This window comes from Amphiura filiformis, chromosome 4 (assembly GCF_039555335.1).
Source record: "Amphiura filiformis chromosome 4, Afil_fr2py, whole genome shotgun sequence".
In the NCBI taxonomy this organism is placed as follows: Eukaryota; Metazoa; Echinodermata; class Ophiuroidea; order Amphilepidida; family Amphiuridae; genus Amphiura; species Amphiura filiformis.
Window position 1 is genome coordinate 83,723,443 of NC_092631.1, and position 24,127 is coordinate 83,747,569.

Below are 24,127 nucleotides of genomic sequence, written 5' to 3' on the forward strand. Positions count from 1 at the left end.
CGATTTGTTTTCAATGTCTAATCATTTTAAAAGCTTCTTTTTTTCTTCTTTTTTTTTTGCCTCATCTTATTTGCTCAACATACGAGAGCAAACAGTGATGTTAAGCTAATATGCCTATGCCTACGCGCTAGCTTAGTAAACGTAGGCTACAGTATTTTTGGACCCTGGTCGGCGTATTTTCTGTTTTTTACTCATTTTTGGACTTCATAATCGCAAAGATTGGAAAAAAATGAGGTGAATATGCAGCGTAGCTTTGCAAAAATGCAATTTTAAAATGCATCACCACTGCGCCGTTTGAGTGTTTTAAAAGTTTTCTAACTCGGTAATTTCCGGGGGTAATTTATACCCTGGGAATCCGCCTGCTGGGAATAGTCTACAACTTGCCCTACAGCATTGTACTAATTTCAAAGCAATAAAATGAGAATATCGATTAATTAGAGGTCAAAGGTTAATTGTAAATACATATTAAGTTTCTATTCCTTGTAAAATTTTTCAAACATTTTTCACATATTTTACATTTTATAGTTTATTTTTTAAGTATATTTAATTTTATATATGTTTCTATTGAAATACTCATTACATTCGATACTTAAATACAGATTTAAGTCCAAAAAACTTAATTTATAAGAAATTACTAAAATAAAATCTAGTATTACGGCTTTGTTGATGTTTCGGCTTTTCAATGGCGCTACCGGTGCGCCCAACCCATGAAACATGCATACGTGTACTGCATGTTTGCCTGTTCTGTAAGTGATGACTTTCTGCCTTAGTAATGCTAGTTTAGCTGTAATGCCATGGTCAGTCTAAAAAGTATGCCGTCGTAAAGTGATTTCAACAATAGGTGAACAGATCGAGTATAATATATTATGTTTTAAGCTTAATGTAGATATGATCCGTGCAGTGCGTGAAAAATAGTTATAGCTTTCATCAACTTCAAGTTCTGAGTTCACAAGTTCATGAGCTTTCTTTATATCGTTTAGACCGTCGTTCGAGTGTATGATCACCTCGACCTGAGCAGGAATTCAATTCAGTTCTTTATCTTGTGGTATGGTAAGCAACATTGTACAAGTTGGCAGGAGCTAATAACAACCTCCATAATCGACACACAACTCAACCAAAGAAAAAAGTGCAATCTTCAACAACTCCAGAAATGAATGAATGGAAAACTAATGTCCGTACTCCCATCCACTACACATCCAATGGTGGTACGTCCGTCATGCGGTTTAGACCAAAAGTTGTCGCTTTTGTTGTACTGATAGTTCTTGTACTCTTGATCATACTTTTGTTACCAAATCCAAAGCAAGCTTCTGGTGGTGAAAGTCGCGTGTTATTTGATCGGGGGAATGCAAACATTATTCGTGGTAGTTTTACCATGTCATCGTCTGCATACAATACAACTTATCCAATGTCTCCCGTCAAAAGAACTTCAACAGGTAGAAAATATAGAATAGGTATGATAACTGATTTAGATACAAATTCTAAACTTGAAGATCCAAGTCACACTTGGGTTGCATACATGAAGAAAGGGTACCTAACTATTTCATCGTCCAATAACATTGTTACTGTTGACATTGACGATGAAGAAATTGCATTGCAGTCCCACTTAGCACAAGGGGATCGTGCAATGGAGCTATCAGAACTAGTATGCTTTAATGGCAAACTCTACACTGTTGATGATAGGACAGGTGTTGTGTATCAAGTTTTGGATGACAAGGTGCTACCCTGGGTGATTTTACCTGATGGCGATGGATCTTCAACAAAAGGTAGGAACCCTCAAATTTTTGACTTACTTTTTACAAGAGCACAAGTAAGGTCTATTAATTTATTTAGAAGGCCTTTCTTTAAAAGAAATCTGTTCAAAGGATTCATTTTTTGGTTATGTTATGTAATGTTGATTTATTTTGTTAATTTCATTTGATTTCAGGGAAAGACCCTTTTGCTCCATACACATGTATGTACCGTGTTTATATTTTTTGTAATGTCTTTGCAGTGTCCGATTTACAAATTTTTTCCTACCTGCACTGGTGCATGGAGCCCAAAATTTCTACATGCACAGCAAAAAGTGTGCATGCACCAAAATTAAAGCAAACATAAAATCACATTGAATCACGATCATTGTCAGTTAAGCTTGTAATAAATATTCCCGGCTCCACTGTCAGTGTCATTTTTATGCCGATCACTCGCCGATTTCTTAGCCAAAACACTGGATGCTGTGGCTTCATCTGTTCTAGAACTAGTCGCCGACGAGGTGCACAATTTCCAGAATGATGCAAGTATTTTTTGAACTATTTCCTTTTTTGCTGGATATTATTATTTTCCGTCACGTAAACAAATATTTCCCACAGTTTAAATTCCGGTTCTTTTTTTTTCAATTAAATGAAAATGACAGCTTCGACATGTGCGAGGGTATCGGGAATTGGTGGATGACGTCACATTACGCTAGCCCCTCTAAGGGAAGTCATAGTCTCGGACCAGACTGTATGTGGCTATCGCGAATGTTTGTTAGGATCGACGAGTATCAGACCGACGCAAACTGGCAGTGTAGAAGACTAGGGAAGTCAATGAAAAAAAGTGACAGTTCTCACGTGATAGGGGTATCGGGAATTGTCAATTGCGTCAGCCCTGAAGTCAGGATCAGGCTTCCCGTTAGTGTGCGTCATTGCGTCCAGACGCGTATTTTACAAATTTGGACGCAAATTCACATGGCTAATCAAGTATTTTGCGTCCATGTCACATGGATTTGGACGCAGACAAAACTTCGAAATTTTATCATTAATTGATGATAAAAATAAGAAATTTTTATTCTTTTATATTTTTAAGATAATAAAAGCCCCAAAATTTTGACCCACCTGCTGAGAATTGAAGTAAATTCTGCAATATTTGTAAATGCAACGTCAGGAAATCGTGCACTTTTTGCATGCTTTCCGAACGATCGCTGTACAGCTGTTTGATCAGTCCCGATTGATTTGTTTACAAGCAAGCACGTGCCGCTAACGTGCGGTGTTTATTTAATTATTTATCACAACCTGACAATATTCAATTTTTAATATTTTAAGTTTATTTTCTCATAAATAATCTAGGTTTCCTTTATTAGTATTATTGTTACGATGAATAAAAGCAATTTTAAAGACAAAATCCAAATGATAACCCTTTTTCGTATTATTTGTGGCAGCGCGTGTTTTAGCTTTTGTAGCATCAACAGCACGTTAATTTAAAAATAGAAACGCGGAAGTGAAAGTACGAACGAAAATTGCTCAAGATTGACAGACTTTGCTCATGTTTTTGCACCTGTTTTTGACCACGTTTCGGACCAAAACTGACACAGAAATGAGAAAAATTATCATAGCGAATGGAGATGGAATATCACGGCGAAAATGCACTTTTTAACAATCAGCATTTGATGAGGTGTAGACCCGGGGTACGTGTGTATCGTCATAATCGTGAATTTCAGATGGACGCACAAAAATCTGTCTGGACGCAAGTTTTTGCAACCTCGTCAGCAAACTTGCGTCATTACGGACGCACATTTTTAAAACCTTAACGGGAACCCTGGTCAGGATGTTGCGCTAAAAATAGATTGGGTTTTTCCAAATCGGACTGACTGCTTGTTTACTTTTGTATATTGGCCTTGTCATATCGCTAGCGCTAAAATCGTACATGCACGCGTGCAGGCAGGTAGTGAAAAGCTGCATGCACAAAGGGAATGTTACATGCACTGGTGCAGGTATGCAGGTGGTAAATCGAACACTGTGTCTTTGATTTTTATGGAAATAAAATATGAATGAATGAATGAATGAATGAGGAATCTAAATTCTAATGGATTCAATTTTTCTGTACGGGTTACGGGTAAAATGTTTCAGTTCAAAATATGTTGAATTTGTAAAAAATTCTAACATACGGTACTTTAGGACACCCAGTATTCCGAGCTTACCAAACGGCTGTGATTTTTTTTCTTCCAAAGTCAGTTGGCTCCCCCCTCTAACCAAATAAATGTTGTTTACTTTTAGTTTATTGCAGCAAGTTAAAAGGGCATTTCGTGATCCACATCCTCATCCCCCCACTTTTCTCAAAAAAAGTTGAGATTTTTATATCACTGGAAACCTGCACTACATCATGTTTACATGTATGTACAAAATATTTCTTGCAGATTAATTCGTTTAGCAAAGATATCGTGAAATTTGAATTTCATTCTGGTGCACCAGAACGAAATTACAACGCATTGTCTATGGAGCAGTGTAATACACATAATCATGCATAACTCCCGAACACAAAATCGGAATCAACTGAAATTTTGGGAATAGGTTTTTTCGTGGATATCTAATGAAAAATGACATAAATAGAGGATGCTAGGATCACGAAATACTCCTTTAATTTAGTAATGCATTACGTTTTAAAGTAGGCCTATCCATTTTTTTATCCAGAATTTTTTTATTCCACCCTAAGTAACTTCAAGGTCACCCTGTACAATGAGTCAAAACAATGTAAATTGCTAAATGTCTCTCAGCTTGTGAGCCATTCCATGTCAATTCAACTAGGCCTCCACATTGACCCTATTTTGGCTGCTAAGGAAAAGCCCCACCTAGCAACCATCAACATTGCCATTTTTATATTATGGACCTTTTTTCATTTTGTCACATAAACTAATGAAAGAAAGACCCCAATTATATAATGTCTGACCCATATGTCCTCTTCACATTTACAGGATAAAAGGTAAAAGAATATATATCGTTTCTCTTCAGGGGGTAAGAAGCGTTTTCTCACAATTAGTAATTTAAGATGGTACTTTCAAGGTGCTTTAACCCTATTAAGGAAGTGCTTGATAAAGTTATTTTTGTGGCAGGTTACATTGTAAGCCCAGTGGGAGTACAAATGTGTACTAATGGATGTATCCATATCAAAACGATGCACTTGTCGGCTGCTACATGTGTCTCATTTCACATAATAGCTAGGAATAAATACCAGACTCATCTCAAGTGGGCGTCACTTCAAAACATCCCCAGGTCACATAGTTTAGGAACATGTTCTCTGTATTCCTAAATCAAGTGACTTTGGTATGATTTGAGGTGACCTCCACTTGAGATGAGTCTGGTATTTATTCCTAACTATTATGTAAAATGAGACACATGTAGCAGCCGACAAGTGCATCGTTTTGATATGGAAGTACACAAATGTACTCGAGAGTTATAAAGAAAAAAAAAATCCTGAAGCGCTTCATTTAGGTGAACAGCGCCCTCAAAGTTGAGATTTTCCATTTTTGGCCCTATTTTAAGGGGAAAATTGATGAGCCTGTGACACTCCATCTATTACTCTACTTTTTTATGGTTTTAGTAAAGCAGGCAGTCTATTTTCAAACTCTATAGTGCTCTGTTTGTATATTTTTTTTTATTTAAATTGATTTTTAGGCTTCCAAAATCACTGAATAGCATGCAATTTCCCCATCACAGAGAATACAGGGTTTATTATGGGGTTTCCATTGCCTGTAACTGTATCAAACTGTTATCAAAGTTTTATATTGAAGGAAATGGTAATCCACCATGAGAGGTTTTGATTGGTGTGAAAACAAGCGGTCTCAAATTCTTTAATATTTATGTTTTTCGTAGATTTTGGAGGCCTAAAATCTATTTTTTAAATACAAACAGAGCACTATAGATTTTGAAAATAGACTGCCTGCTTTACTAACACCATGAAAAAGTAGAGTAATAGATGTAGTGCCACAGGCCCAAATTACCCCTTAAAATAGGGCCAAAAATGGAAAATCTCAACTTTGAGGGCACTGTTCATCTAAATGAAGCGCTTCAGGATTTTTTTCTTTGTAACTCTTGAGTACTCCCACTGGGCTCTAACCTGCCACAAACAATAGGCCTAACTTTAACAAGCACTTCTTTAATAGGGTTAAAGCACCTTGGCCAACTTAAATGTGATAAAACGCTTTTTTAATTACCCCCTGCGGAGAAACAATACATTTTTTTCCTTTTATCCTGTAAATGTGAAGAGGACATATGGGTCGAACATAATTGATATAACTGGGGTCTTTCTTTCATTAATTTATGTGACAAAATGACCCACCCCAAGTATTGAAGGGGGAAAAATGTCCCCACATGTATGTAGCTGGTAAGAATGGAGATGTTTATGGTTGCTAGGTGGGGCCGTCCCTTAGCAACCAAAGTATTCACTTTTTTTTTTCTGCCGGATTTCTTCATTTTGGCATATTGGGAATACATTCAAAAGAGCATATCAGCCAATTCCAAGAGGGTCAATGTGGAACTTGCTGAAAATCCTGTTGATTTGATATAAGTTCTAAAAAAGAATTCCCCTGATGATCAAGTCAAATTGTGGAATGTGAATTTTAAACTCAGACAATTTTATTTATCCAAACAGTTGTAATTAGCAATTGTGAAAATATATTCTTGTGGTAGACCTCATTGGTGCCATTGGGCTTTTCATGCAAGTTTAGTGAACCAGGGCAAAGCTTGCAAACATAGCAGATATGACCTAACCTGTGCCTTTTATGGACAGTTGGGTTCTGGTACCCAAGTTCCCGGGAATTTGATTTGGTCCACGTTTTTATTGTCAAATTTCCAAGTATCTTTTTTTTGTCTTATTTTGACCTGTATGGCATCCATATTTTTGCCACTTTCTTGTTTAGTAATTTATCTTTTACAATTTCCTCTTTCTGACCAGTGTGTTTTTTCACACCTCGTCTGCTCTAGAGTGTTAATGTGTATGACTATGAGTGTAAATTGCATACATTTTGTATCTTCCAAGTTCAAGAAAATGCCTTGATTAATTGGTGATAATTTTTAACAACATACAGCTGCACAGTTCTAAATAATATGTAAACCTACTGCTCAGTGCCAGAAGTGGGTAAGTCACATTTGTAATAGCTGTCCTGTGAACATTTGGCAATTTACACACAAGATTATGTACTCATCAACACATGGTACATGTAGCTGTTGCGCTTGCCCACTTCTGGCACTGAGCAGTCAATATGTACATACATGTTTTGATTTAAGGCTAGTGGAAATGGAAATTAGTTTCCAATCCCCCCTCCCCTCCTGGGAGAGGAATTGGCATTTTTACAATTGAGTATAATGTTTCTAATCATTCTGATAAAAGATTTGTTGAAGAAACTATTCCACCTGATTTCCGGGGTCAGATATATCAATCGATCAATCTATTTTATTTCAATCAATTTTATTTTATACAATAGGGTAGGATAGAAAGCTTTCTTTCCACATGGAGGTCCTTGGGGTCGTGGAGATAAAATAAAGCATACGAAACATATAAATTACAAACAAAAACAAGTACATTATCATCTTAAATTGGATATAAACAAAAATTAAAAGCAAAGTCATAGATTTTTGAATACATCAATAGTTTCATCCAAATTGTTTTAAATGATTGAACCTAGCCTATTATGTTTAATGTAAACTGTCTGTCCTGGGATTTTAACATTAAATTTACACATGGAGAAAGTTGTAATGATTCTCTGGAATTGAAAATATGTGTGACAAGTTATTCAAAATCTTGTATCTCATCCATTCATCATGGGTTAAATGAAAATACAGCAAAAATAAATATTTTTATAATCAGTATATATGAGGAAAGCAATAATTTTTTTGTTAAAAATATTAAGCACTTGAGAATTGAGATGATTTATTCATTCATTCGTTCATATTTTATTTTCATCAATCATCAACATCAAATATACAAGTGATACTAACAGCTCAACAAAGTATAGAGGGCATGGTGGCTCAGTGGTTACGGCCTTGGACTCATAATCGGAGAGCTTGCTTAACGTGAGTGGGTTCGAGTCCCGTCACGCCACCGTGTTGCGCCCTTGGGCAAGGCGCTTTGTCTCACTTGCTTCACCCCACCAGGTGCAATGGGAATCTGTTAGGGGTAGTCACAGTCGTTGTACTGATGAACCCTGCGCCATTTGTAGGCAGCAAACGTGGTTCCGACATATTCTAATAACGGCGGAATAAATGTAAAGCGCTTTGAGGCTGTTTACAGCATAAAGCGCTATATAAATATCTACATTTATTTATTTAATAAAATTAAATGTAAACAAGAGTCATTGGTAATGGTATAAATAAATATCAATACATGTAGGCAATAACAATTAAATCAATATAATTAAATTAGAATAGCATTATTATGTATGATTGACCAAAATACACTTTAAATGCATAATGATATTACGAGCGTGCTTATAGTATATGTAGTTTATCACGGAAATACCACACTGCAATGGCAATTGATTTTGAAGTACTTGCCGTATACGATTTCAAAGCATCATGATGTTTGAAGCCAATACTACACCTACATGTATTACATGTAGACTGGTGCAATAATGTTTAGATTTACATGTAATAATGAATAAGGCCAAAAAAAAAAAAAAGGTTTGTCTCAAAGCTCACGAGAAATTTAAAAACAAATGCGAAATGCGATTTTTTTATTTTTTTTATTCCCGACTTTTTTTCATGGTATTTTGATAAAAAAGTCTGATTTTACGATTTTTTCTGGAAAAACTAAAAAATTTTTTTTGGAAATAAAAAAATTTCTGCATTTCTTTTTTGTCAAATCGTGCGATTTTACAAACGCGCGCGCAAGCTTTGAGACGAACCTTTTATTTTTTTTGGCCTAATGAAAAGCAAACAAGTATTTTGATAGCCTTAAGAAGGGAAGATGTTGGTTACCACCGGGTGGACACCATTTGAAGGTAACGTTAGTAATGGTGTCCACTTTGTGAAATTTGGTTTGCTGCTTCAAGAATTTTGTTCATGGAATGAACATTTCCCTTACTTGAACCCACATCATATATGCACAGTTTATAAACATGTACATATACTGTGTCTTGAATAGCTATTGTAGCCCATCAACCCTGTGGTTAAGAGGCTAGGAAATAATTCCTAATGTCTCATACCCAGGTTTGTATCCCTTTATCTAATCCTGCCCCATATGACAAGAACTTTTTAGCATATCTTATCTTATCTTGTATTGAGATAATCGCAGCCAGGACTATATTTTTGTTTTTTTTCTAAGTATGTTTACTATTGGATTGAGCCATCACATGATTATAATAGGCTTTATTATATCACTCAGGCATAAATTCTAGATATTTCATTGGTTGATTACCATTTATCATTTTTACTATCACCCTCTCCGTGTGATAGTCTTTACCATCATAGTGCTCTGCCGTAGTTCGCCTGCGCCAAGCCGTGCCCTGACTCTTGGACTCGCTGATTTAGTTATGGGGTGGACCCCAAAATGTAAAGTATATCACGGCAAAACATGGTGTTATGTTGATGAAAAAATGTATTTCCTACCTCAAATAGTAGTTTAGTAATAGAATTTATGCATGAGTGATATAAAACAAATATTAACTGTCTGAAATTTGTGTAATGGTCAAACTATAATCCCTCGGTGAAAGATGTATTGTTCCATTCCCCTCGCCGTGCCGGCTCGTGGAATGGAACAATACATCTTTCACCGTGATTATATTTCACCATCATCACTCATAGACAGTTAATATTTGTATACTGATTGGTGGGTAAGGTCAATGCTGTTGTTTATTTTGTGATACAAGGCTGTGCATATTACTGCATGAAAAATACACTGCATATTTTGATACAGGCGAATTACTCAATTACTTCCAACTGACGAAATCATTATGCCTCAAATCACTAATTTATTGTAAGATCAGTGCAGAGTAGGTTACATTGTAGATATGAAAATGGAAAGTTGGAAAAAATTACTATACACCGTGAAACTGTCTTTTTGAAAAGATTCTTCTTGTTTTATGTTGTAGACTTGTGTTTGAGTTATACTGAGTAACTGTTACTAAAAAAGTGCAATACCCATTATTTTGCTGATCCATTTTGTGTGCACATGCCACATAACTTACAAATAAACTGTGATTGATGAGAAGACCTTCATAAGTGCAGCACAAATAAGATAAATTTAATCATGAATTTAGGTAAAATATATACATCAAGTGCACTGATCATGGCTCATCATTGTTGCCCCTAGTGATATTTGGCCATAAGAGGACAAGTGCTTATAATTTGAAACAGTGTTTTAGGGTACAATTTTTTGATTCTCAATCTCATGTAAGAAAATCATATTTCTTGTTTGTACAGGTTTTAAGGGAGAATGGATGGCTGTGAAAGACCATTTGATGTACGTAGGTGGGCTGGGCAAGGAGTGGACAACAATTACAGGTGAACTAGTCAACTACTTCCCTCAATGGGTGAAGCTTGTTAGCCATAGTGGAGCTCTACAACATCTTGATTGGGTGGATAACTACAATGCCATGAGGAATACAGCAGGATTTCCATATCCAGGTACATACATGTAGATCAAGCAGTGTGTTAATCAATGGTGTGCTTTCAGACCCTATGTCTTTAGAGTTTGGTTTACCACAAGGGTCTATTTTAGGACCACTTGGCTTTACTTTGTATGTTCTACCACTTGGTCGTATAGTTAGATCTTTCGATTTGAATTTTCACATGTATGCAGATGACATACAATTGTACACAAATTTTAACCCCAAGGATCCTTCTTCCATTGTGGTTGCTCTGGATAACCTGTCTTGCTGTGTTGATGCTGTCACAAAATGGATGAGGAGAAATATGCTCAAGCTCAATGACAGCAAGACAAGAGTTCTTTGTAGCCACTCCGTCCCACCTGAAACATTTTGTGGGTCCTGTGTCATTTTGTGTTTTCGTGATATGTTAATCAATCCATCTGATAACATCCGCAATTTATATTTGATTCTTCCATGTCATTGTCTGCTCATATTACAAACCTTTGCTGTAGCTTGACATATATATCATCTTCGAAACCTTTCTAGGATACGTAGGTATCTTGATCGTGATACTTGCCATCTTGTCATCCGTGCCCTCATCTTGTCTAAAATCGACTATGGCAATGGACTGCTCCTAGGGTCAAATAAAACTGACATTCAGCGTATTCAACGCATTCAGAACTGGGCTGCGAAGATGATATGTCAAGTCCGTAAACAAGATCATGCAACTCCATGTTTGGAAGAACTGCATTGGTTGCCTGTGGAAAATAGAATTGTGTTTAAAGTACTTTTATTGGTATACAAATGCCTGAATCATATGGCTCTCAATTACATCTCCTCTTGTATCACTCTCAATCAACCTGGTAGAGCTGGACTGCGCTCAGCATCTGACACCACACGACTGACAGAGCACAATACATCTAAACTGCTGAAATCTGCTGAGCGCGGGGCCTTCTACTATAATGCTCCCAGAATGTGGAATTGTTTACCTGTTAATATCCGTGAATCTGCATCACTTTCTGTTTTTAAGAAATCTCTTAAGACACATTTGTATAATTTTTTATATTTTTGCTCTGTATATATTTTGCTTTGGCCTTTTGCCACCTTCAATATTGCTTGTAGCGCTACGCTCTTTATGTAGCAGCGCTTTATAAATGCTCAATATGTATGTATGTATGTATGTAGTTATAAATTAATTATAAATTAAGATTTAAGCTTGATGACAGCATTATTATTGCTTATCCATATTGTTCTAAATTTAGGTTAAACTGTACATTTTCTATACATGTAATACAATGTAGTTTGTCCTTGGTTGAGGGATGTTAGCATACTCTAGACCAGGAAAATTATTTATGGCCAATTTAAATAAAATGTTTCATGCAGATGTCAGCTGTACTCAATTTTAATTACGCATTTTTATACTCTTTACTGTCACAGTTTGCATTGCCTCTATTCACTACCATATTCGGACAGTAGCTGCATTTGCATATTTCTGAAAGCTATTAATAATTATAAAATTTGATAGATTTTTCTCATGACATGAATTTATCAGTCTTTCTAGAGTCAAATATTGTGCTTGAATTTGTCTCATTAATACGATATTTGAAACTTCTGGTTCGACTGATAAATTCATGTATGGTATGCTTAATCCATCCAATTTTATATTAAACTTGACAGGATGATAGAGTATTATCATCTCTTGTGCTGTATAGTTTTGTGTTGGGTTATCGGCATATTTCAGAATATTAATAAGCTAATTTGCATATTTTACCTGAAAGGCCATTAATCCACTGTACATGCAATCACCACTGAACTTCTTACTTGGTAGCTAGGGTGATAGAGTATGGTATGATTTGTGTCTTTTTATTTACACATTTATTAGTATTATTGATTAATTAATTAATTTGCATTTTCTTTGTTATTTTCAAACCTTTGTTGTTGGAGCCACCTTCATTAGAACCACATATGTATTGCCAAGGGCTGCATAAACCTATAATTTTTCAACACTGCCTTAATAACTGCCCAGAGTCCATCAATTAAAGGCCCATGCAGTAATCCCAGTGCAAAAGTAAAAAAAATACAATTGTTTATAATTGCTTAAAAGTGAAGGATAACAGGGGTTCAAATTCGCAATAAATTGCGGGAACCAGTTTAGGTTCTCATACAGATGTCATTTGGTATTTTTGAAATGAAAAATTTGGCAACAAATGAAGAAAACAGTGGTATTGATGATGTTGAAGCCCCATTCAAATACGCCTACATGTAGCCAATTTATATACTGTCAGTATATAAATTACTATGTAAATTGCCTTATTCTGTCAAAAATACACGGCTTTCGGCTGAACCACTAACAGGCTATGTTAGCACATCTATGACAATGACAAAGGTACCCAAACCTGAATTTTGATGATTTTTACGATCGTCCAGATGAGCAAATCACTGAATGGGTCTTTAATATAAATTAAGTGTCGCTGTTTTTTACATATAGGCCCTACATTCAAATGGGAAGTCTTAATTGGACTTCCAAAGATTGTATACAAACACATTTTTAGCTCATTGCGTAACGCAATGAACTATAGGCATAGTCCAGATTTCTGTATGTTTTTTCTTTCTCTTGCTACATCGTTTGAGCAATGGATCTGGTAATTTGAGGCGGCGATCTTTGCATGATTGTTCATGATTGTTACTTATTTAGCTAGGAAAATTCGGACGGAAAGTGTCATTTTTGGAGCATTTTGTTACAAAAATTTTTACCAAATTTCATGGCATAGTCTCCTATGCAGACTGTTTGTGGTGCTTTTCATATTACAAACACTGTACAAACTCCTTGATCTGGCGATTTTGTAAAAGAGATGTTGAACTTTACTGCTTCAGTGCGGCTACAATGTTTGCTTTTCAGTGTTGCTTTGCCTTACATTCGGCAAGTCAATAGATAAAGCACCAATTGGGCTCGTGCTGTCTATAGGCCCTTACTTTTGTGCACGAGCCATGAGTAAATAGTGTTTCAAATTCTCCCAAATAGTGCATATTCAGAACTAATTGGGCTACCAAATTGTTGGTTGGCAACCCTGACTATGAACAAACATCTCACTCATTTACACCTATATCACACATCTTGACCAGTCACTAAACCCAATCAGTTATGTAAACATTTACTCAAGGTGAAATGTCCTTTTGACTAGCACTTTTTCAGTGCCTAGTATTTCAGTATATGGGACCATGACAACCCCTCTGTGACATAACAAAACAGACAAACAGAAAGTCTGAACAGGGAAGTGCTGGGGGTAAACACTAGGCTAGTGGCCTTTCCCTGTTCTGAAGGGGGCACTCGTTTGAAAATATGGAGTCAGGAAAATTAGATGTGTGTGCAAAATTTTATTTTATTTGTTTTAAATCATTTCATTTACCATGAAAGTGTTGTAGTTTTTAAGTTTCAAGTTTTTATTTGGAAATTGCTTTTACATCAGTGGCACTCATCTATCCGATGTGCATCCAAGACATGAAATATACAAACAAAACTGTATTTTAAAAACAAAATAAAATCAAAGGATACTCGACAAGCAAAAGGTACAAATAAATAAATGCCTTGAGAACCGCAAGTATATTTTCAAAATGCTGATTTGTGCTTGATCACAGCACTAGGCAAAAAATCTTGAAAAATCAGAATTAATTTTTTTTTTTTTTTTTTTTTTTGAATGATGATTTTTACAGATTTGTTCAAAAACTCAAATGTTTTTCACTTAAAATTAATATTTTATTGTAAGACTAGTCTTTAATTGATGTCTAACAGGTATCCAGAAGTTAAAATTGACAAATGTCCCTAATTGAACAAGCATTATTTAATATTTGAGGGGATTTTTTTTATTCTGTAGGTTAAAAAAAAAAAAAAAAAAAATAATCCGACTGTCCTACCCAAATTTCCCATTTTTCCACTTGAGGGCAACACAACAATATTTTTTTTTTGGCCCTATGGTGATTTTGAGGTTTGAGAATACTGAAATGTGTTTTTCAAAGTTGGCAGCCCTGTATACATAGCTATACATGGCTATACATGGCTATGACATGGTTACATATGGCTATACATGGCCATACATAGCTATCCATGGCTATACATAGCTATCCATGGCTATACATAGCTATGCATGGCTATACATGGCTATACATGGCTATGACATGGTTACATCATATGGCTATACATGGCCATACATAGCTATCCATGGCTATACATAGCTATCCATGGCTATACATAGCAATATGCATGGCTATACATAGCTATGCATGGCTATACATAACTATGCATGGCTATACATAGCTATGCATGGCTATACATAACTATGCATGGCTATACATAGCTATGCATGGCTATACATAGCTATGCATGGCTATACATAGCTATGCATGGCATTTACCATGAAAGTGTTGTAGTTTTTAAGTTTCAAGTTTGGAAATTGCTTTTACATCAGTGGCACTCATCTATGAGATGGTGATCCAAGGCATTAAATATACAAACAAAACTGTATTAAACAAAATAAAATCAAAGGATACTTGACAAGCAAAGGGTACAAATAAATAAATGCCTTGAATAAATAAATATCTTGAGAACGGTAAGTATATTTTCAAAATGCTGATTTGTGCTTGATCACAGCACTATGGTGATTTTGAGGTTTGAGAATACTGAAATGTGTTTTTGTTGGCAGCCCTGTATGCATATAGATAGCTATACATGACTATACATGGCTATGACATTGTTACATATGGCTATACATGGCCATATATAGCTATCCATGGCTATACATAGCTATCCATGGCTATACATAGCTATACATAACTATGCATGGATATACATGTACATAGTGTAACAGGGCGTTTAAGTAGTATGGGGAAATTAGCGAAGAGTTAAACACAGAGTCCAATGTTGAGGGATCGACCCAAAGTTGAAGTTTATTAAGATGCTATGTACATGTTGTCAGTATCAAGTGTCAACTGTTTAGTACCAAGTGTTAACTGTTTAGTACCAAGTGTTAACTGTTTAGTGTCTCTATCCTACAAAAGTATCAATCTTATATTTTGGAGAGGAAATACCGGGGGAAATACATGTCCAACCTCCTTATTAATATTTCATCCAATAGCAACTAATCTTTAACAATGATGTAATGGTCAGTCTAACAAAATGAATCTTACTATAAATAGGGAAATGTTGTGGGGGTGCGGGTATGAAAGTTAAAGGTTCCGTCAGTTTCGATCCAAATGTCACCAAATTCATACGGGACATCGAGGCATATACCTAGACGGTAATGCGAAAATTTGGTTGAAAACGATCAAGAATTGGCTGCAAAAACAGTGAAAATAGGGGTAAAAACGGGGTTTTTGTTATGAAAATCGGTTGTCAGCCTATGCGTCACTGCAGCTGGCCGGCAGCGCGTCGGCGCCAATGCGCGCGTAAACGGCGCAGAGCCACGCGACTTGCGAGCCAGATACCAGTGGACATGATAATACGGAAAGAAGGAAAAATAAAGGTCAAAAAGGTAAATGGACGGGTGACGGGATTATGATAACGGGTGAACACGTCCGCAGACACGCTATTAGAGGACGTAATACATACGGGAAAAAGATGGAAACGGGAAATCACATGGAAACAGGGAAAACATCGAAACGGGAAATCACAAGCAGCAAATAAAAAAAGAAGCTAAGGGAAATGTAAGAAAGAACAGATTTAGAAAATAATCGGAACGGGGTTAAATAAATAAATAAATAACATGGAAACGGAAAATCACAAGTTAAGCAGAAGAAACTAAAAAAGAAAATGGAGGAGGAGACAGATTTAGATAAATAAAAATGTACCTTTTTAATGATTCTTCCTGTTATAGTGAACGCTCCCATTTACTCATCTAGCGGGGACCCGCGCGAAGCGCGGGTATCCCGCTAGTTTACATAATTGAATATTAATAATTACTTCCTGTGCACATGATGATGATGATGCAAGAAATGTGTGGGATGACACACCTACATAATCTTGAAACAAAGGGCCTTTACAATTGTTGGTCATAAAATGTTACTTGGAAATAAAACAATAGTTATTATGTTAAAAGTATCAGTAAAAATACCTGGTCCTTAAAGAAGTAATGACAAACTCTTCTGACGTCACTAACCATCATAATTCTCCTATTATGAAGGGAACATTTCAATAGGCTTATTGTACATGTTTATGAATGGATGGATAGTGCCACTGATCACTGGCCTTCACACATTTGTTTCTTTATCTACTACTACTACTCCTCCTAAATATTACTTTAATACAAAATATTTGTTAATTATCTTTGGTGCACATAATTAGCTTGGTCACAATAGCTATGCATGGCTATACATAACTATGCATGGCTATACATAGCTATGCATGGCTATACATAGCTATGCATGGCTATACATAGCTATGCATGGTATTCCTGACCATAACCCATAACAAATGAGCTACAGCACAGTGGTGCTCTTGTTTTGCACACAGCAACAAATTTAAATCCTAGATATGATATCCCGTGCACCATATGTACCTGAATCAATAATAACATGAATTTGGTGCATGATGTAAAAGAATAAAGTGCATCATGTATAGATATTCTGTTTCTTGATGATAAAAATATGCAAAAAGAAAAAAAAACAGGCAGGAACTAATTTAAATGTTACTAATCAGTGTTCGATTTACCTGGTAGCAGAGCAAAATGCTCCCCATTTTGGTCATTACAAATTTCAGCTTGTATAGCAAGTGTTACAATGTAAACATATACACCAGGCACAAAAAGAAACTCGTCAGTTATATTCATCCTTGCTGTTCAATAACTTGATAATTTTGGATTGTTCTGAAATATACATTTTGTTAGCTAGAATTTTCTTTCTCATTTGATACCCTGTTTGTGAACATTGAGCAAGAATTGACCAAGATATGCGCCTCCAAACTCTGAAACCCCAAAATGAAAAGTTGCAATTTTAACGATTCCATTGTGCCTGTTACACTGTGTGCTTTATTGATTGGCCCGTGGTGCTTGTGTGCAATACAACGATGCGTTCCCATTGAAAATCGTTGAAAATGCAACTTTTGATTTTGGGGTTTGAGGCTTTGGAGGCGCATTTCTTGGTCAATTCTTGTTCGTTTTTCACGAACAGGGTGTCAAATGAGAAAGCAAAGTTCAATTAACAAAATGTATATTTCAGAATAATCCAAAAGTATCAAATTATTGAACAGCAAGGATGAATATAACTGACGAGTTTCTTTTTGTGCCTGGTGTATATGCATAACATACCAACATCTGTTCACCTAAATGATGTTTTTGCTGAAAATTGCTACATAAATCGAACCCTGTTATTAATGGTGTTATATTCTTTTCAATTATTTTTTCATTAAGGTGTCAAAATGCCAGAATTACAAATTTATTTCTTTTCCTGGTAATATAATTGTGTGTGTTATTGTTTGTTTGTTTTTCACAGGATATATGATTCATGAATCAGGAGTCTGGAGTGATGTCCATCAAAGCTGGTTCTTTCTTCCTCGCAGAGCTAGTACTGAAAGATATGATGAAACCGAAGATGAACACCGCGCCACCAACCTTATCCTCAAGTGTGACAGCTCCTTCAAAAACGTAGTTGTGTCTAAAATTGGTGTAGTAAATCCTATACGTGGATTTTCGTCTTTCAAGTTTGTTCCAGAGACTAATGATAATGTGATAGTAGCCTTGAAAACAGAAGAGGACAGGGGAAATATAGCAACATATTTCACAGTGTTTACACTAGATGGTATCATTTTAGTTCCAGATACCAAATTTGCTGATATAAAATATGAAGGAATAGAATTTATTTAATTATTATATATTTTGATCAATTCTGAATCTTGGAATATGTTGTGCTTAACCACAATGGTTGTAGGATATCAGTTCAGTATGGAGATGGCTTCATGTTATTGGTACATGAGTTGTCATGATTTTATGGCATAAAGAAAATAACATCATACATGTAGGCCTACAAGTGAAGGTAGAATCCTCATCCCAGCAAACACAACATATCTTTTTAAATGCTTTAAAAACAAGTTATCAAACATTAAAGGGGCATTTTGCGAACTACAGCCTCATCCCACACTTTTTCAAAACATTCATGGCCAGATAAGAGAGGTTGGACTGTAGTTTTAATCTCAGGTTATTTAAATATTACGAAAATGCTGAACACATTGAGTCAAATTGTTGTTTTAAAATATTTGTTGACAAAGTGTAAAAAAAAATCTCGCAACACATAAGTACTATGTTTGTGGCAACTTTTAAAAACACAATTTTTGAAAATATTTTTCAACTTGACATTTGAGTGTTTCTAGCAACCCTTTTTTGAAATTTTAGGAAAATGTTAATGTTTCGTGTTTGCTGTGATTTGGAAAAAAAACACTTCACGAATCAAACTTTTAATTTCATAATTGATATTATAAATCTAGAAAACAACAATCTTTTTAGATATTATGAAGTGTTCCAGATTCTTTACCCTCCATGTATCTATATTATGAGAGTACTTTCTCAAACCTGTGTGAGCATTTCATAGATCTTCTCACTGAAACAAATTAAATAAATAAAGGAACTGCTCTGCCCATTATGCCATGCTTGGATGGGCTTAACAATAGTAAAATGTATCCCACCATTGCACAATACAATCTCTAGAGAAACTGTATAAGAATACACCTGCTGATTTTTTTTTAAATTTGTGTCTGCACTGCTAGAATATTCTCCTGAGATGACACAGCACTTTTTAATACTGGCTGCTTACTATGAAAACACACCAAATCAAATGTGTGAAAATAGCAGTGTTCAGTGAGCTGTAACAGTATTATATCAAGAAATAGCCTTGACACATAATAAAATAAAAATTAGAAAAAAAAGTTTAGTGTTATTGATATGGGCACCTTTAAAAATAATTTGATATTTCTCCATATTTATATAAAATATAAAATATTTAAACTAACTTGCATTTCTGGTCATTTCTGTCCAGGCAGATGGGAGATCTATTCCTTAAAACCATATTGATGTAGAATAGCATTATACCTACGTGTATTTAGATGTACAGGGTGTATCAAAATGATTGGTACTATGGGCTGAAAATATCTGCCTTATTTGTAGACTATAAATCTTATGAAAGATCATTAAACTATAAATTGTAGTCATTTTTAGAGGATCTAATGTTGAATTTGAAAGAACCAGTCGTTTCATTAGACAACAAAGCTGACGGGAATCAATCATTTTGATACACCCTGTACTAATACTTGTATAACAGATTTATTTAAAAAATGTAGGGTTAACATTTGGAATTGACATATTTCATATGGTGGCAACAGTTTTACCATCATAACTTTTTTAAATGAGGAAAGATAAAAGTGATCTCTAGCTCCCATCATACATTGAATTAATCAATGTAAGCACAATACATAACATGTAGGGGAAGCACAATATACCGTATTGTTCCTAATAATCCCCCATGGACCGTGAGATTTCATGAAGCGTGGGCATATATTAGGGATCATTTTTTTGTGTACGTTTTTACATTAAATGACCAAAATAACACCACCCATTCCAATTTAAGACCTGTGTTTGCAGGAGGAATGGCTTATCATCATGAGAAATTAATTTCTTATAATATCTAGTCAGACCTAGGAATTATCTAACATTCTTTTCTATATTTGCACTTAATAATGGTAAATTTATTGCTTTTTCAGTTTTCATTTTGGAAAATTTTGGGGTGGATGTTTAATAGAGAGGGGCGCTTATTAGGAACAAAACGGTAAATGATAGTTTAGAAAATTGTTTATCAGTTGAAAGATTTATTTGTCCTTCACAATTCAGCTTTTTTGTTGTAATATAAGATAGAAGATTTTATATGTATATCTTGTTTGTTTCTTTAATTTTGTTATACTACATGTAGGTCTATTTCTGTTTTGTCACATTTATGTTTGTGTTGCTGTGGTGTTTTTTTCTGATTTCTAGTGTCTTATTTTATATACATGTATTAGATACTCAGGCTAGGTTTTTTTTTTTTTTTATTATTATTGGTTCTAGAATGATCATGCATCAATACATGTTTGCAGTTTTACTATAAAGGCGGGTCAGAAGGGAGCACGCCCTAGAGGTGTTGCACTAAAACATTGAGACAAATAAAGCTGGCACACAAGAGGAATGGTATGGGTTCTACAAAGGATATCACTATTCTTGATGTAAGGGAGGTCATTTCTACCACATGTGAATGACTATTGGAGAATATGTCCGAGCCCTTTTGTCTTAGCGCTTTGAAACTTAATTGTGTATTGCGCTTTACAAGCATGGTTATATTATTATTATTATTATTACCGTATTCATTCCAATAAGCGCCGGGGGCGCTTAACAAAGTCATTTTGGGTGGGAGCTTATTTTTTTACCTGGTTTACCTAATTTTTTGTGAGGGGCGATTATTAGAGATGAATTTATGTATGTTATAAAAGGGTCCTGAGACGTTCTAGTGGCTTTTCTGATGTAGAAAATGTATTGCAAGTTTACACCGGATGTGTAGTCCTCCAGCTATATCACTATATCAACATCTATCTGTCACTTCAACATTAATGGTACCCTTTAGTAAATTGAATATACCCTGGGGCATGGGCGCTTATTGGAATGAATACGGTATATTATTTGTTTAGATATATTATTGGCCTTTACTCAAGAACCACAAGACCTTTGGAAATATTGACTGTTGGCTTCCTTGACTCATTTCCTAATAAGATCAAGGTATTAATATCAAGAACACTGCAGTTTTTTAGTTAAATGGCTGAAACTTGAAAAATATGGTCTTGCCACACCACTCGCCTTAAACATGATTATGTTTGATTTGAATTGGAATTATCTATAGAGTGCCCTTCACACCCAACACTATAACCCTAACCCTAAACCCCAATCCCAACCTGTATCATAAACCTAACACTATATAATGAACCACCTATGTCAAACCTTAACCCTAAAACCACAGGGTGTGAATGGTATATTCTGTAGTTATATGTCTAGATTTATCAGTATTTTAGTAAAAAACACTAAGGTCCACTTTTGTGAAGCTTGGCTAGTGGTCAGGCTTCCTAAGCCAGTAGGCTAGTCAATTTATTAATTTATCTTTGCAGGTGATGTCTGGTGTGAAATTAATAACCATTGGTATATAGGACTAATTGGGCTTAAGCCTGTTTGCTTAGGAAACCTGACCACTAGCCATGCTTCAAGATACCGGCCCTAACAGGGATAAAATCTTGCAGCATGTAAAACTTGTGATGTATTGGTGGACATTATGCATGAAGTTATGATACCTAATGATTATATTTTAACAGTTCCATAAATTTGAAGCTGGTAACTGCATGTACCAAATAACATTTGTGTAGTATCAACTTCTGTAGAGGAAGTACAGCTACATTTTCAATCCTGGTCAAAATTCTTGGAACTTAACACTGTGGCATTTCAAATATACCCCTCCCCTCCCCCTGATCAATGGTGCCATTTTTGTATTTGGCCATGCACCCCTAGAGACATCCAACATTGATTGGTCGGGCAGGGGGAAGGAGGTTTGTAGTACCGTATTCATTCCATTAACTGCCCAGGGCGCTTAACAAAGTCATTTAGGTTGGCACTTATTTTTTGTATCGTTTAGGCCAACAATACGTAAAAAATGCCCAAATGTAAACACACTGGATGGGCACCCATAGGGGCATGGGTGGTTAATGGAATGAATACGGTAGTAGGAAATGGTTCAGACTTCACACCAAAGTAAGCAAAATTTTAGCATGTCAAGTATAACAGAAATACTTACAATGTGTACCAATTGTAAATCCCCTTAATGAAATGAAGTTATGATACCCTGTTAGTACCGTACTGACGCGAGTAGAGTCCCACCCTGTTTTTGGGTGAACATTTTTCAAAATTGGGGGTGGGACTATACTCGAATTAAAAATAAAAAAAAATATTGTAGGCCTACGTGTTTTGAATAAATTTGTACTCATGTCATACTCTATTAATGATTTCAAAATGCATACAAATTCAATGCATTTTGAAATCATTAATGGAGTATGACATGAATACAAATTTATTCAAAACAAAAACAAAAAACAAAACAAAAAGGTGGGACTATACTCGCAGTCAGTACGGTACTCATACATACCTGCCAACTACTCCGATTTTCGCGGAGTTACTCCGATTTCGAGTTTTAAAACCCCGAAAATCGGAGTACTCCGATTTTCTGAAAAAAAAAATTTAAAAAAAAAATAAAAAAATTTAATTTTAATTTTATTTCTTTTACAAACTTTTCGGCGACTTTGGAAAACCACTGGACCTATTCTGAAGTGCTAGGATCATTCACAGTTAATTTGAAAAAAAAAAAATTACTAAAAAAATACAGTTTGTTATCCTTAATATGCAAACCACTAATTAATGTTTACCTCTTCATCTAGCACATATTATAAATGCATGGAAAACCAATGCATGTATAATAATGTGATAGATGAAGATGTAAACATTAGTTAGTGTTTTCCATATTAAGGATAACAAACTGTATATTTAAAATTTTTCAATATTTTTCAAATTAACTGTGAATAATCTAACACTTCAGAATACATCTAGTGGTTCTCGAAGTCAACAAAAACTTGACATGTTTTTTGTTAAATGGATTTTTTTTTCTGAATTTTTAACTTTGTATTGTGCATCATATCAGTGTCCTATCAGTCACGTAGGCCTTGTTATAAAGCCAAGAAATTGCTTCAACGAATGATCGTTATGTACAAAAGTATAGGAAACTGCATTTTTCAAAGCACATTTTCTATGTGAAGGAAGCATATTTTTCAAACTTGTAAAAACAGGTCCCAGAATGTTTTTTCACATTTATTCAAAGGTTGCAGTCATCAAATGTGTTGAAAGTTTTGCCAGATATGGAGTATAAATACCTCCTCAAATACAAACCTTCAGAACAGGTCTAGAGGTTCTCAAAAGTCGCCAAAAACTTCGAAAAAATTAAGAAAAATTGATTTTTTTTTAAATGTTCACCTTTGTATTGTGCATCATATCAATGTCCTATCAGTCACGTAGGCCTTGTTATAAAGCCAAAAAATTGCTTCAACAAATGATCGTTATGTACAAAAGTATAGGAAACTGCATTTTTCAAAGCACATTTTCTATGTGAAGGAAGCATATTTTTCAAACTTGTAAAAACAGGTCCCAGAATGTTTTTTCACATTTTTTCAAAGGTTGCAGTCATCAAATATGTGTTCAAAGTTTTGCCAGATATGGAGTATAAATACCTCCTCAAATACAAACCTTCAGCACAGGTCTAGATTTTCTCTAAAGTCGCCAAAAGCTTTGAAAAAATTAAGAATTTTTTTTTTATTTTTAAATGTTCACCTTTGTATTGTGCATCATATCAATGTCCTATCAGTCACGTAGGCCTTGTTATAAAGCCAAAAATCGCTTCAACGAATGATCGTTATGTACAAAAGTATAGGAAACTGCATTTTTAAAAGCATATTTTCTGTGTGAAGGAAGCATATTTTTCAAACTTATAAAAACGGGTCCCAGAATGTTTTTTCACATTTTTTTCAAAGGTTGTAGTCATCAAATATGTGTTGAAATTGTTGCTAGATATGGAGTATTTAATCCCTCCTCAAAGTGTATGAAAGCCTAGGCTTCATTTTCACCTTGTTCTTTATTGTTGTTTTTCTATAAAATGTGTCTTCTGTGAAGGGGCTTATAAGGGTTTTTACAGTGTAGAAACCCTCTAGCTTTGGGGGGCTTCGCCCCT

At 35.1% G+C, this 24,127-nt stretch overlaps 1 protein-coding gene across 1 annotated transcript; it reads left to right on the forward strand.

Moving 5' to 3' along the window:
* The first annotated feature begins 674 nt into the window (after positions 1 to 674).
* On the forward strand, positions 675 to 20,368 carry LOC140151544 (soluble calcium-activated nucleotidase 1-like). The gene is made up of 3 exons (XM_072173926.1): positions 675 to 1,763; positions 10,146 to 10,349; positions 17,792 to 20,368. Exons 1-3 carry the CDS (start codon positions 1,151 to 1,153, stop codon positions 18,160 to 18,162), a joined length of 1,188 nt encoding a protein of 395 aa, XP_072030027.1. The 5' UTR covers positions 675 to 1,150; the 3' UTR covers positions 18,163 to 20,368.
* The last annotated feature ends 3,759 nt before the right edge of the window (positions 20,369 to 24,127 follow it).

Excerpts from the sequence above, each read along its gene's own strand:
- LOC140151544 (XM_072173926.1), top strand. The coding sequence starts at position 1,151 with ATGAATGAATGGAAAACTAATGTCCGTACTCCCATCCACTACACATCC. Across the intron at positions 1,764-10,145 it reads CGATGGATCTTCAACAAAAG|GTTTTAAGGGAGAATGGATG; the intron begins GTAGGAACCCTC and ends TTGTTTGTACAG. Across the intron at positions 10,350-17,791 it reads AGCAGGATTTCCATATCCAG|GATATATGATTCATGAATCA; the intron begins GTACATACATGT and ends TGTTTTTCACAG.